Here is a 15514-nt window from a genome sequence, read left to right as displayed (position 1 = left end):
ATCTAACTGAATGTGTTACTAGGAGATGATGGAAGAAAAGTGATAATTTCCAATCACATTGTGAAACAAACTGGTGCAGACTTAAGCTGCCTCTTTCAGTCAGAGTTAGCAGGTAAACTGCAAAACATGATGCTGTTTCCTGTTTCACAAAAGGTTTTTAGTTAAAATTGTAGCATCAAAGCATATAATGAGTGCTTTTAATCATCTGTACTTTGTGGAAAGTAGAAACCAAACAAAAGCAATTTGTCTCTGTGAACACACAAAATTTAAACTATAACATAAGGATTTCTAAAGCAGCAACTCTGCATGACTACAGGCATACAAATGTAAATGCTCTGGTGCCCAGCACAGGTGTACTGAGAACTAAACAGAGCAGTTTGCTGATTTGCAGCAATCCACTGTGAATGTAGCTCCAGTTTATAATGATGATAGCATTACACTTTTAATTCAGAGCTTTTTAATTTAATGCAAATTTATTCCACCAGCCTTCAACTCTTTCCTTGTTCCTTACCTCTTCTGTGCTATTTAAAGTGTTTTGGTGCTATTGCACTGTCAAATCACTACCTTTCTACTAAAATAATAACCTTTACTGTTAAAATTCTTTGTCTATGATGTCCTGGTAATGCAACTAAAACTATATATCACTATACCTACAAATCTTATTTCCAAATATAGATTGTGATTATTTTTTTTCCTTCACAGTATTGTTGGTGGTAATTTTTTGATAAAAGCTCTGATACCAGGGCTAGTGAGATCCACTTTGAGCAGAATTAACAATTTAATGCTACATTATTGTTAAACAGTGTACATTTACACACTTTTAAGAAGGTGGTTTGAGTTTTTTTGTCTAAGTATTGGCAGAAGCTCTTAAAAAAATTTGTGGCAATATCAATATTTCACATTCAGACCCTGTTGGTAAGACTCTCTATATAATCTCATGAAAATTAGTTGAGTCGGGGTGACAAATATATTTAATAACTGTGTACCAATTGAATTGATGCATGCCACAGTGCATCCATCACTGAAGTCCACCCCACATGTCTGGGCTCTGATGAGAAGTTGTGGAAGACACAGAAACACTGCATGCATTTCACACATCACTGCAAGGTACATCACAAACCAAAAGAACCTTAAGTAAGCACAGCACATTAAAACTCTTTCTAAGAGCCAACGTGAAGTGCAATAAATGAAATAGCAATTAGATAAAAATCAAGATCTCAACCAGTAATGGCCACTCAAAATTACACTTACAAGATACCAGATATAGCATTTGGGAGTAAGGAGTCAGAGTATGATTCAAACAGGTTACACATTCACTGGATAAGCATACTTCCAGCTACCTAGACACTGATTACTTTTATCACTAGAAGTAGTTAACAAGGAAACAGCATGATCTTAATCATGTATATCTACCCTGTTATATGTGAAGTTTGAGATCTTTCTGGTGTAGTTATGAAAGTCCTTAGGATTGTCTTGAATGTGAGACACTAGCCAGAGGGCTCAAGCAAATGCACAAATTTATAGTCTATTTCCTTGGCCTTCTGTGAGGCTTATGAAAATGTAACCCTTCTAAAATTATACACCAACGGTGGCACTTAACTTATCTAAGAGATAGGAGCCTCTTCAGAGCTCCTTAACAACATGAATCATTCAGTCAACAGAGATTAGTGTTTCCAGAGTGACTCACCCGGTTCTGTGCTGCTCTTCAGCAGGACACCAGGTGAATTGCTACACATTACAAAGGAAGCTTATAAAAGCCACTTCAAAATAGATACCGAACTCTGAATTGCAAGGCTTCCTCTCATACTTCAGTACCCCCAAAAAGTGATATTTTTTTTTGACCTACACTTGGCCCTCCATACAAATGCTTAAACCACTTTAATGTACACTCTCTTCCTCTACAACAAGAAGAGTTTAAAGGATATACAGGAAGAGATAAGCATTACAAAGTGATGTCAACGTACTTGACTGCTCCTTCCGTTCGCCAAATACTTAAAACCAGAGAGATAATTTTGTGGGCCTAAATCTGTTCCTAAATCTGCCATTTTTCTTTCCAGTGTTTATTTGTGCAACAACAATTTCCCTGTTAGATGAAATCCTGGCTACCCTGCCTCCTATTACACACTGTAAATTGCAGAGTTATCTGGAGAGGAAAAAACATGTATACAAAATCTTACAAACATAAAGCAATCAGTTTCATGGAAGCAAGAGTGCACAAAATCATTTTAATTCCTCCAGTGATATGATACATCTTCTGACTCTCCTTCTATTTTCCTATCCCTGTATAAATAATAATTAACCGTGCAATTCCTTCACTGCTTTTAAGTCACTGCCTCAGAGGCAGCTCACACTTATTTTTATCTTCAAACACCATCAAAGCAAGCGGTTGTTACCAGAGGGAGCAGCAAGAAAATGTACTTACTTGCCACCTCCAGCGATGCATTGTGACTTACAGCTTCCCCCAGGTAATTCCTGGCCACGCACACGTAGACCCCTTCGTCCGGCCGGCTCTTGCGCCCGTGCACGATGCGCAAGAAAAACAAAGATCCGCTGGGCAGCAGCATGCGGTGGGAGCGCGGGTCATCCTTGTCCGTCTCCACCCTTTCTCCCCCCTTGTACCACTCGATGGTGGGGGTAGGCCTTCCCTCTGCTTTGCAGTTCAGAGTGGCTGGTTCTCCTTTGGAAACAATCAGATCCGAGGGGTGCTCCACGATCCGGGGCGGGAAATCTTCCTGTCGCAGACGGGAACCTGCAAGGTGAAAACAAATTTTTCTTAGGAAATCCCTGCCAGGTACAGTCACGGTCTTTTGCAAAACAACCACTTAGCCATCACCTCCTAGCACAGCATTCAATAAGAGCGGCTATTAACATCCTAAAGTACACAAAAGAAAACCTTAGTGCGTGTTGGGGTGAAATAAAGTATTGCCAAGACTGAAGCAGAAGGGCGTGGGAAAACCCACTTCAGTTACAGTGACAAGAATGGTTCACTCCCAGCATCCCCTGCACGTGCATGTTAATCACCTCCAGAAAATTATCTGTAAGGTTATTGGTTTAAAAGTCCTGCAATATTTTGCATATTCCCTCTTTTCTATTGGACCCTCACTCTCAAACTCCACCTCTAGCCTACCTTATATAAATTGTGTTTATCCTTGCACCCCTTTGTACCATATATGCCTTCATCCAGTTGGTTATTTTTGTATTAATGAATCCTCTTTATTTTTGGATCACCAATCTGTGCCTCATTTTTAATTGCCAAGTTTGGAGCCCTCTCATCAGTCTCCTGGGCAGTCTAGGGGTCTGTCCATCCAGGCCACAAGTACACTTCACTGCGTGCAAAGTTCTCCCAGGTGACTATGTTCAAAAGCACTTTTTCAACAGGGGACCTAATATTAGTGAACAGCCACATTCCTAAATCACATCAATCTTTACATGGATCTATTAATCTACCTAAATTTATACACACATGCATATGCATATCTAGAACTACAAGAACTAGTCCTACAGACTCTCCACAGAGATCAGACAACCTCAACCAGCAGAACTGGCACTTCTAATCCATAACCCAAAGCCAGAGCCAACCTCATGCGACCTTCTGGAAAGGCCATTAAGTCATGCAATGTCTGCAGACTAACTCTGACATTTCCAGTGCTCACAGAGTTGCTTTATTTCACTTGTACCATTGTATCTTAAGTTCCTTGTTAAATAGTGCCACAGAAGTGTATATATAAACATACAAAGGTCCTGAGTGCTTCTTATGCCTCAGGGAAAATTTTTACTTTATAAAATTCTAGATGTCTCCAATCTAGAAAAAAAGTGTGATGAACGAGTATCCAACCCAAAAGAAAAGTTACATTCAAAAAAAGATACTCTTCTAGACAAGGTACTTCTAAACAAGATGCTCATCTAGAAAAGCATTCAATTTCAGACTATTTCAAAACTTGAGCTGATAACTTGCATTAAAAAAAGAAAGCAAACCCCAAATCAAACAAACAAAAAAAAAAAAAACCACAAAACAAAGGGGAGAAAAAAAACCAGAACCAAAAAACCCCAACAAACTAACAACGCTAGTAATAATATGCATAGATACATAGCACAGATGAGTATGATAACCTACTGGGTACCAGAGAATTCCAAATTGAGAACAAATAGCTATCAAAATTTTAAGGGTTTTAAAATGTTGACTCAAATTCAAATTACTGTTTTCCCTATTTTTCTCTTTCTTGAAGCACAACTTTACCATGGATAAAAATTAGTCTCTTGGGTCACTAATTCCTGATTATTAAAATCTCAGATGCCAGGGCTCTTTATTAACATTAATAACATGGGGTTTGAACAGCTGTGAAGCACCAGAAAGAAACACAAGATGTATTCACTGCAGGTTAATAGACCATAAACTGATATGGAAACAGGGAAAGGAGACAAGAAGAGGAGAGGTCCAGGGACTACTGTTTTAAATATAAACTAAATATGCTCCTTATATATACATACATATATATTTATGCATCTAAAATAGAAGTACTCTAATATGTACAATTTTAATTTTATTTCAGCTTTTCTTCACCTCAAGGTAATTAAATCTGCAACGAATCAGCTAGCACTACCACATGCTCAAAAATCTCTGTCAGTATGGCCAGACTGCATTGACATAAATTTGCATTCTGTATGTAGTAAAACAGGGTAATTTTACATGAACATTACTGATCATTAAATACAAAACACTTCAAACAGCAATAAACCTGCTCTTCACATAAAGTTTGGGTAGACAGAAGCCACACACCCCTGCACATCACACCAAAGCCAAATTTTCAGCAGCACCTCCAAGAGGTTTGGCACAGGCCAAATGCAGTGAAAGGAGAGCTAAGAGCACAAGAAAAGAAAATCGTGCCAACCAGCACTGGTCTTTTGCAGCAGCTAAAAAAGCCTCGAATAGACTTCTGTGCTCCCTGAGAAAACATCTCAGTCACTGCAAAGCTATATTTGTGTCTACTCATCCTGAACTTTTACACAGCTTTTGTGAAAAACCCCTCATTCAATACTTCTGCCCTTGCAAGTGGGCTGGCCAATTACAAATGTTTCTTTCAAAGGTAAAACTGCCTGGAGAGGGATTAAAAACCTTATTTTGTTTTTATTTTTACTCACTTCCTATGTAATTCCCAAAGAAAGGCATTGAAACAAAGGATTACAGAGCTAAAATCAATTGCTTTAAGACACTCTGGAAAAGTAAAAAGCCAATTTCAATGTAAGACATTTAAAAGGCACTTAAGAAGACTTTTAAAAAATCAAAGTTTTGACATCTGCTAGCATGTACCATGTTTGTATTTTCACAGGCACTGCTAGCTAGCCAGCACACAATACAGTACAAACCTCCTATTGTTTCTGTCAGCCTGGCCCAGACCACAAATAAATGAAATACCATTTTCAGATATATTGGATGCAAGCTTTCCACACTGACATTTAACTGGCTGTGCATGTACTTCAAGCACTGTACAGAATGAAAGCATAAAGACTGACCATAAACTTTCTTGAAAACTGAGACTCAAAACCCTAAGCAGGGAAAAAAAAAAATCCTTCACAATCATCCAGGAATGCTCATATATATTTTTATCTTTGCTGGATTATATTGGAGAAGATAATTGACAGAAATATCTAATTTTTTTTTTTTTTTTTTTTTACATCTTAGCATTTTATAAAGTAACATTTCTCTAGAAAATTTGCTAATACTGCTTAAATCAGACAGGGACAAAAGTTGCATGATTAGACGACTGGCACATAGTGAGCATTAACCACAGATTTAGTGACAACTGCCTGAGGGGTGTAATGGCCTTGACAACCAAGTTATAATCTTTCCACATATCTACACTTTCTTTTTTTTTTTAATCTTCCTCTTCTTTTAGCTATTTCTCTAAGCTGCATTTACGTTTCATTGAGAAGTAGCTTCAATTATCAACATAAATCTTAGAGTGGGCACCAATCCTATAATTTTCCTGTCAAAAATCCTTCCCAGAAGATATTTGATTTAAAAAAAAATAAAAATCTCCAAAAGCTGAGCACCTAATGCATACTGGATCTGCCATTTAATATACAACAGAGTTGCTGTTTCTTTTCCCCAAAGATGACAGCACTGGGTTATAGGATCTAACCAACTTGTGTTCTCTGCTTTTATTATGATTCAAGTCTTTCATAAAAAGTCAATTGGATGCCACCAATTAAAATACCTCACACTAATTATTTCATGTTGCTACTTAAAAGAACAAATATATGAAATCATGTTTCCAGTTTCTTGGACTGTGCCACAACAATTTTTACAAGAATTCAAACAGTGACATAAACAGATGTGTGTTCAAAGAAAACTTACATTGGATAAATTACAAACTCCTAGAAGCCAGGATTTGCCTTTATTTCCACCTTAAAACATCATGTTGGTAGCATATTAAAACAAAACTTATTGATAAGCAGTAGGGAGTGTATTTAAATATGAAAGCTGCTGGTATCAGGAGTTAAAACACTGTGTAAAAACATGTTCTCCTCTGGGAGAAAACAAAAAAAGTTCTGTGCTATTGGAAGAAACTGCATCAGTTGATCTAAACCTGAGCTCAGATGGATATGGAAAATCTCATTTCCCAAGATCTATATATCTAAATAGTAACCTATCATAAATATTATAAAATACTGCATGACAGATTGTATCCTTAGCCAAATTCCTAAGGGTCAGTATACTCTTGGTCCTGTTTCTTTTCCATTCCACAAACACTGCATTTAACATTGATTTTCGGAGCACAAGAACCTTGATTTTTTTTTTTTTCCCTCATTATTGAAAGCCTATGTAAGATCTGAGTAACTGGCCTAATTGCTATCAAAGTTATTAGTAAAATGCTAGCAAACAAAACCACACATTAAAAATCAGTGTTAGGTGATCCTTGTGAACAATTATACTTAATCAGAACACAAGAGCATCCCCAATTCCCCAGTGTTTCCACTACTAAGTTAACATCTTCCAGAAACTCTTCAGAAAGTGGAGGAGAGTATCTTTGTGGCTTTATGTAAGTTGACTGGAAAGATGTTCCATAAGGCTCTCACTCTAGTGGTTAGAAATCTCTCCCTAATCCTCAGGTTAAACATACCCCCAAATAGTAAATACCTCCTTCTTCATGTGCTGGAAGTGCCCTATAATTCAGATCTCTCCACAAACTTCTTGGAATTTTATGCCTTTGGATTGCAAATTACAACCTTTTCCTTTTTTACCAGCCTCTTGGATTCTGTGCCATTGTTGCTCTTAGAAGTCACAAACCTAGTTCTATATGGTTTTCCCCTCATAAGATTTGCTCACCTTTTCCTTGTCTTAAATTCTAGTTTATCCTTTTTGAAGATGGAAGACCCAAACCATACACACCCTCCAGAGGCAAGCAGACTTTGAGTACTATTTCAAGCACACATTGGCAAAACAATATCACATCATGCTACAGGGCAAAAACAACTGAAGCATAAATCAAAGTATTTTTCTCGAAGTGGCTTTTCTGCCCCTGTACCTGCAGCTAACCTCACCTACTGAGTTTTCTTTGTTGCATAGACAACAAATGATTTTCAAGGAAAAACAACAGAACTAGGAAGATCCACAGAGATTTTGTCCCATTCATTTTCTTTCTCTCAACTTCTCCATTCTTTTAATATTCCTATTCTTTGTGTATTACCCTTGTGCAGCTTCAGTAAAACACCTGATTTCCTGAACTTTGTAGCTATAAAACCTGCATATTAAAAAGCAACTATTTTGACATTTCCCTTTCAGGGTTTGTGTCATCCTTTCATAACCAAAGACAAAGTAATTATTACAGACAGTAATGCTGTGCCTATTTGGATTTTTCAAAAATAGTTATATCAGAACTGAAATTTCATTGTCTAATTCTACTTTGCCATAAAGCAAAATAAGAAAAATTGCATTAACTGCTATTTCTGAAACACTGGTTGCAGAATATCACTGGTATCACTTTGGACTGAGCAAGAAGGCCTTTGACACAGTTTAATTTACAGCAGCTGTTCATTTCTAACACCTGAACATTAAACATATATTCTAGAAAAACAAAGTAGGTACTTTTTACCTAAATCCTGCCATTACTTTGCACACTCATAACTCCTGTAAAAGGATGGCACTTTTGTGAATAAAAGTGTTCCTCTGCAAGTGTAAGAATATTTATATACTAAGGAGGAAAACACATAGTTGGAATTTAACAGCACTGTCACATCAGCTGATTAATGCTCACCCAGGACTACAGGTTTATTGAAATGCATTTCAAGACAAGGTAAATTGTTCCAAACACTGATCTGGGAATAGGTCCAGTTCTTTTCAACAAATACCATAAAATGTGACAAGTAAGGCTCTCACTTTGGATCAGGGGAACCTGCAATTACCCTACATGTTCCCAGTGAAGAGAAATGCTCCATTTCTTTCTATGGGAACACTGTGGAAAACTGATGAGCAAGATGTAAATGAAAAGAAAAGGCCTGGACACTACCTGATCTCTCCCACCATGAAATCACTGTGATGTTCTCTGAAAAAGCTGTTATTTCAGTTTACATCACTGTGTCAAGGAATCCTCATTTTTTTCCTCTAATGGCTATTGAAATTTCAATCATAGATTAAATTAACAACTTTTTCTTAAATTATTTCTCCTACTAAGGGATATTTTGGGGTAAAGCAAAATAATTCGCTTTAAAAACAGAATCTAATTACAAAATGTGGGCCATGACTTTTAAAATAAATCTGTAGACAGCCATAAAACATTTCTCCCCACTAAAAAGACAGCAACAAAAAAACACTTCAAGGTTAAGACACCATGAATTACAATAGCATTTCTGTCATAGCTACCACACTATCAGGAGATGTCAGAAACCAGTAATTTACTGTACACTTATGGAAAAAAAAATCTAGGGTAATGACAGAGCGCCTGGAGTTTTAAGCCATGTCTGTCTGTCTCTTTGAAATAAGAGATTAAATGGGAGCTGTACTAAAAATGCCTCAAATCCAGACTGATCTCGTGCCTGGCTCTTACACTGAGATGTAACCCAAACATTGGAAGTTACAGACATTCAATTTACACAATATTCATGACCTGGTCAACTGAACAGGAGTTAGTTGAAGTATTGTAGCAATAAGCTAAATAAATAAAGGAGAAAAAAAAAAATAAAAGTTTATGTATCATCTGTGTAAATGGTCTTATCATTATTTAAATACTCTGCCTGGTGGGAATGGGGGGAAAAAAAAGGCAAATACTACATTGATCAGCTACTGAGTCTCCATTGATGTTCCTAAGGACTTATTTCCCAGGAGATGCTAAGAGAGACTTGCTCCCTGAAATAATCACTTTTAACAAAGAAGCCCAAAGTGGCAACAGTAAGAGTCATGCTTTAGTTTCTTCATCCAAAATTAAATTCAACTCTTCCAAATTGCTCTTGAACAAACCACTTATTTTCAAGAGACTCAGCTTTACACTCAATTTTGGTACATGAACACATGCTACTAGTTTGTGCAGCAGTTAGCATAAATAAGTCCTGACCTGGTTATTCATTAAATTAGCTAGAATATAAATTTAAAGTAATAATATCTATATTGCACCATGTAAGAGGCTGACATTTACATAAAACCCCAGGCAATAGCTAATGTTCCCAGGGTAATAAACTGGTCAGTTTTATTTTTTCTTTCCCTCAGTTGTGCTTCCTGGTAAGATATTTATCTCATCTGACTTTGGTGGATACTGGAATAGTCTGAGATGTCAGTATCTAGAGCACTGACTTTTGAAACAAAAACTCCTTCAATAAAAACAACATCCCACACCAAACTGTTGAGTTAGGAATAGTATTTTCCCTTAAGGGAAACATTAATGAAATTACAAAAATATTTTCATTAATAATGCAAAATTAGCTATGACCCAGCGAGCATCTCCACCATACTCAAAAACAAAAACAAGCACAATGGTAATAAAGTCTATTTCATTACTCCTTTTGTCTTTGGAAGGCCTGGAGTAATGCTGGGAGATATTTTCTACGCTGGGATGACACTGAGGACAAGGCTGAGAATGGCTGAGCTGTATCTGAAGGCGTGCTGGTCTCTGGAGATCTGGGTGTGAGAAGCTGGCAGTGACCACACCAAACTGCAGGAGGAGGGGAACAGTGGGCTCAGGCAGGAACAAAGAGTGGGACATGGTGGGAGCTGCTGGAATGGCTGTCAAGAGCATGGGGGAAAGGAGTGGCAAAGGATTACAGAAAGGGTGCAAATGTTAAGTAGAGGTGAAGTAAAGAGCAGCTAGGAGACTACTAGGGAAACATACTTGAACTATATTAAGGTAATAGGATTTGATGAAAATTGGTTAATTCTGTGGAGAACAGAGCTGGAAAGATACCGAAAACAGCGGTTAAACATGGGAGTGGGGACACAGCGGGAAGATCAGAAACAGCTCAGAACAATAATTTCTGCCCTGTCCTCTTCCTTCCCTGGTAGATAGCATTCCCTGCAAAGGCAGGGCTGACAGCTCTGACCTGCTGTCAGGAGCCTGAGAAGAGAAGACAGGGTAAATGGGGAAGTGTGGGGACTGAGACTCCTGTGAGTCACAGCAGAATTGCCAGGTCCAGGGCTTGGTTTGCTGTGGAGCAGGGAGGGAGGATTAGGAAACAAAGAAGAGGCAGTCAGGCTCTCTATCTTCAATCCTTGCCCTCGATCATGTTTCATCCCAGACTGGAAGAGTATCTCACTGGCTATGAACTGCTGATTTGCCATTTGGGACAGGAAACAGAACTTGGAGAAAAACAACGAGTGCACTGAAACCAAAGGAGGAGTCTTAGCTGCACTGAAGGAACCAAATGAACTTCCAGTTGAGTGACAATGCCTGAGACTCAAAATTACGTAGATACATTATACAAACTATTATTACATTAATACAGTTGTATATTTTATTACTTTTCTTCATATATGTGTTGATAAATCAGATGTCAGACATACTGACACAGGAAATTTTTACCTCACCTGGACATTTGTTTGTCCATAATCAGTGTCAAAGATTTCACCTATTTGTGGCACGATTACAGCACATTAGGCTATTTTATTCCAAAGCTTAATCTATATAGACAAACAAAACACCCCTTTGGATGATCATAATTATTCACAAAAATAGATCTAAAGATATTCATCATTTTGGAGTTATTCTTTTTTAAAACCACCAAAAACAAACACACTTTCTCTTCCTAATACTTCAGATGGGTTGCCCCAACATTCTTCCAGACCTTTCAAAGTCACCTTCTACCACGCTCCTAAACTAGTTTCCACTTCCAGATTCCAGTGTGAGATTGAATCTGATATTGATCAACTGCATGTTGAGATGTATAAGATGCTGAGCAAAGGGAAAAAGGATCCTCATTTCTGCAGAGCTATTGGGAAGCCAGAGAGACAGGAAATCTCAATAGGAGCAGGGGTTTTCTCTTCTCAGCTGTGCCAGGGAACATTGCTCAACTCTGAGACAACACAAGTATTTTAACACCCCAATCAATAGCACTCCTAGGCTGTGCCTGGGCCCATTCTGGTACATCTCATACAACTGATGTTGCCATCTTTTTTCTTGTTCCCAAACAGGATTTAAAGAGAAGTATGATGATTCAAAACACCTGTCTCAAATCATACTTTTTAAGATGATTGTAAATCTGTTTCAGATGCAAGGGGGAATCAAACATCAGAACTGGCCCCATGAATCCAAATGTTAGGTGTTCACAGCTCAGAAATAAGCTTGAATTTAAATATTTAATGATTAACTAATTTAGAAATTATTAACAAGGAAGCCAAAAAAAATTATTATTAAGCAGTTTAGTTTCCCTATTCTTAATATTTTAATGGGCTAAAAAAATTGAATTTAAACAGCTTTCTTTTATTCCATTTAATTTCTTGCATGACATTAAGTTTGGACAATTACAGAAAGTCCAGATATTACAAGCTGCTACTGACCTAACGACACTGGCGTGTTTTTGTTGTATATGGAAGAATGGAAGTTTAAATTCAATTAAAAAAAAATCAGTAAGTTGTTTACACTTTTACATAAAATGTACAGATCAGTAGAAATTAAACTGTTTTATCAGGGTTAAAACCATGTAACTCAAATAACCCCTTACTGAAAGCTTATCTAGCCCTACCCTTTTTCCAATATATACTTTTATTCAAATATAAAGCTGAGTAAGTGAATGTGAGAAGCATGAAAGATAACATGCTTTCAGGGAAAAGCAATAAAAATCTCCTCACAACTTACTCTGCATAGCAATCAACACTATATTCATTGCAGGATGACTGAAGGTATATGTATTTATTCCAACTTTTCCCCAATATAAAGATTTGTCAAAACAGCAGAATTTCATCTAAAGTAAACTTCTATCCATCAATGGCATCAAAATAACCTTTTGTTGACAAACACTGTAAAGTTTTCCCTTTGACTGTGTTTTAATTTCTTGAGAAAAATCACAGGATCTTTTGAGTTGGAAAGTACCTCTGAGATCATCAAGAGCAACTTGTGACTGATCTCCATCTTGTCAACCAGACCATAGCACTGAGTTCCAGAGAGTTCCAGAGACAGTGACTCCACCACCTCCCTGGGCATTCCAATGTTTCACAACCCTTTCAGTGAAGAAATCCTTCCTGATGTAGGTCCAGCCTGAAACTGCACGGGTGCAGCTTGAGATTGTGTCCCCTTGTCCTGTCACTCATTGTAGCAATTATGCTGAATGGACTGGACTGACACCATCATCAGTCCTTTATTAAAACCTTTTGTGCCTTTGCTCAATGAGCTTCTCTCAGGCAATTCCACACAGCACTGACTCCTCTCCCATCTTCAAGTTTTCTTCTTCCTTCTACAAGACTGGCAACCCATTCCTTACTCAGCCACCTAACCCTCTGCCCCTCACCCAGCATCTCCTTACCTTGTCTGTCCCTTACACAGCCCCATGTCCCTTCCTCAGAGCACAGCCAGCACACTCCATCCCAAACTGCAGCACACCCTGGTTCTCAAGCTCCAACTATAACTCTTAACTAGCTAACTCACTCTTTTATAATCCTCATTGGGCAGGCAAGGCTGTTTCCACTCCTTGGTAATCAGTACAGCTGAAAGTCATGGAGGAAAATTTCCTCCTGTACTATCCTTACAAGCTATCTTCCCACACACTGGGTTTGGTTTATGCACCTTCAAAAGTTTCTTTGATTCCAAAATCAAACTGATAAATCTGAAATTTTCCACACAGCCAATTCTTTTACCTTTGTTCCTACTTGTACCTTTGCACAAAGCATAATTTTGAAAAGCTCAGCTGAATCCAACTGCAGGTGAATCACACACAGCCAGATTCCAGGATTTCCTTAAATGTACAAAAGTATGGGCCCAGAAGACTCATGCACTGACTTTTCTTCTCATGAAGAAGCACTATCATCTTGATGTGAAGTCCTACCCCACAGCATGACTGCTGAAAACCTAGTGAAAAATGATCAGAAATGTCAACTAACATCTCTGCCACCCCTACACCTTTCCAGCAGGATTTCAGTTTGGTTGTGTGAAAATGGTACAAAACCACCTGAATACATCACAGGGAAGACTTCATTCAGTGGCTAAAAGCAGGGCCTCTATATCAAATTGACAGGGGAAAAAAAAAAGCATGTTTATCAAGTTGTTTCTGATGAAAGAAATGGTAAAAAGAAATATTATCAGATTATTTTCCTGAATATTCATACTGAATTCTTCAGAAAACTTGTGCCTAATAGCCTGGGTGTTCAGCAGCCTGAAATGTATTTAAATATATAAAACAAAGCTTTTGAGATGTTCTATATAATAGGCACACTCAAGAAAGATATTTAAGTAACACCAGTTTTCAGCAAGTTATTGACTTTTTCATGACAAAATACTGAACCACAATTTCAGGGATAGCTGTCTGAAGTCATTTATACTTTAAAGAAAACAAAATATTTGAAATGGCCTTTTAAAGGATTAGTAACAAATTCCTAGAGGAATGCAGCCCACCTCAGTCAATTTCCAACCTTAAAAGCAAATTCTGACATATCCAGGACATTAATGAAGACAATGTTTATACCTTACATAGCATGCTAAGTGTGAGAACTCTACAGATAAACAAAAATGCTGTCAAATGTCTACTGAAGCTCATTATGGAATGTAAAAAAAGTTGAAAAATAGCAGTAGCTTATCATTGTTGATGATAAGGTTTAAAGAAATGAAGAACATTTTTAAAAGTAAGAAAAAAAGTTTAAAAATTAACATAAAATGTCAGGGGTCTATTTTCTATTACTTTTATTATTTTATTCTTATTTTTAAATAGCTAGCTTAACAACTAGCTTTTGAATAATTATTATAAGGGCTTCTGGTGAAAGGATCAGTACTGAGAAACACAGATCAATATTCAGTGGTCATAAATGGAAAAAGGAAGAAGAAGGGAGAGGTAAGAGAAAAAGAGTGCTACACAACCATGAGGCTGAGTCAAAAGTAGAGAGGAATACTAAAGCATTGGAAAAGACACAGACCTCAAGAGCTCCATAGAGCTGTGCAAGAAAGATTAAAAAAAACAGTAAGCGAAAAGGAGAAGAATGGAGCCGCATGATTTGAGAAGATTTTAATGCGTAGCACAACATCAACATGAGCAAGCAGGCAGAGGTTCCTGTGGTTTACACACTTAAACACAAATGCTGACAAAGCCTTCAAAAATGTTAAAGGAGAGGAGCTGTTTGAAAACAAGGTAAAAGAATTAGTACTTTTATTATTACTTCAAGCAGCAATCACCATGACAGGGTTGAACCAGGAGCTTCAACCAGCAAAGAAAAATAGGTTATTGCCAGAAATGAATAAACCTTACAGGAATCTGAGTGCCCAGAACTACTAACTTTTTTTTTTTTTTAACTTTATCAATAGTTCTGGTAGAAGAGATTACTTCTCTGCATCAGGCTTGTTTCACTAGTTAAGATATCCCTACACAGAGAGGCAAGTGGAAAAACAGCAGCAGCCTCCTATAAAAACAGGTAGCTAGACTAAAACAATTTAACTAAGTTTGCTCCATCAGCTGAGGAAAGCCATAGGAAAGCCATTATTCTCCAGTCTGCAAGACTCTAAGGTATGATTATATATCGGAGTTTCCCTTCCAACAAATTAAACCAGGACAGAGTAATGCTGATTTAAAAAAAAAAAAAAAAAGAGCTACTTCTATAAGGAAGCAAATTTTATCTTATGCACAAGTATCTCTGCTTAGGATTGAGGTAATACTTCTATTATGTAGGGAAGCTACCTATTCACTAAATTTGTAACAAACTGGAGATGAGAATGCAAAGTGGACTACTTTTAATTACTGCTTCTCTCTCTACTTTCTCCCATGGTTTCTCCATGCAAGATTTGGTCAGTACCTCCTGAGAGGTGGAAGTTGGCTGGGACCTTTACTGCCAACATGTAACATAAATATCACTACAAACTCACACTGCTCAAGCAGCAACTCCCATCTCTGCTAC

The 15514-nt window shown here is 37.5% G+C and overlaps 1 protein-coding gene across 1 annotated transcript in view; it reads right to left on the bottom strand.

Moving 5' to 3' along the window:
* Positions 1-2117: 2117 nt before the first annotated feature.
* The window catches only part of LOC117011144 (roundabout homolog 1-like), a 237818-nt gene continuing 224421 nt past the window's right edge, over positions 2118-15514 (bottom strand). The window contains exons 3-4 of the mRNA XM_033086428.1: positions 2423-2749; positions 2118-2143 (exon numbers count right to left, since the gene is read on the bottom strand). Of these exons, the coding sequence (XP_032942319.1) occupies positions 2118-2143; positions 2423-2749 (353 nt within the window). The remainder of the gene's footprint in view (positions 2144-2422; positions 2750-15514) is intronic.

This window comes from Catharus ustulatus, chromosome 2 (assembly GCF_009819885.2).
Source record: "Catharus ustulatus isolate bCatUst1 chromosome 2, bCatUst1.pri.v2, whole genome shotgun sequence".
NCBI classification, from domain to species: Eukaryota; Metazoa; Chordata; class Aves; order Passeriformes; family Turdidae; genus Catharus; species Catharus ustulatus.
The sequence above is the reverse complement of the archived record's forward strand: the minus strand, read 5'-3'. Positions and strand labels throughout refer to the sequence as shown.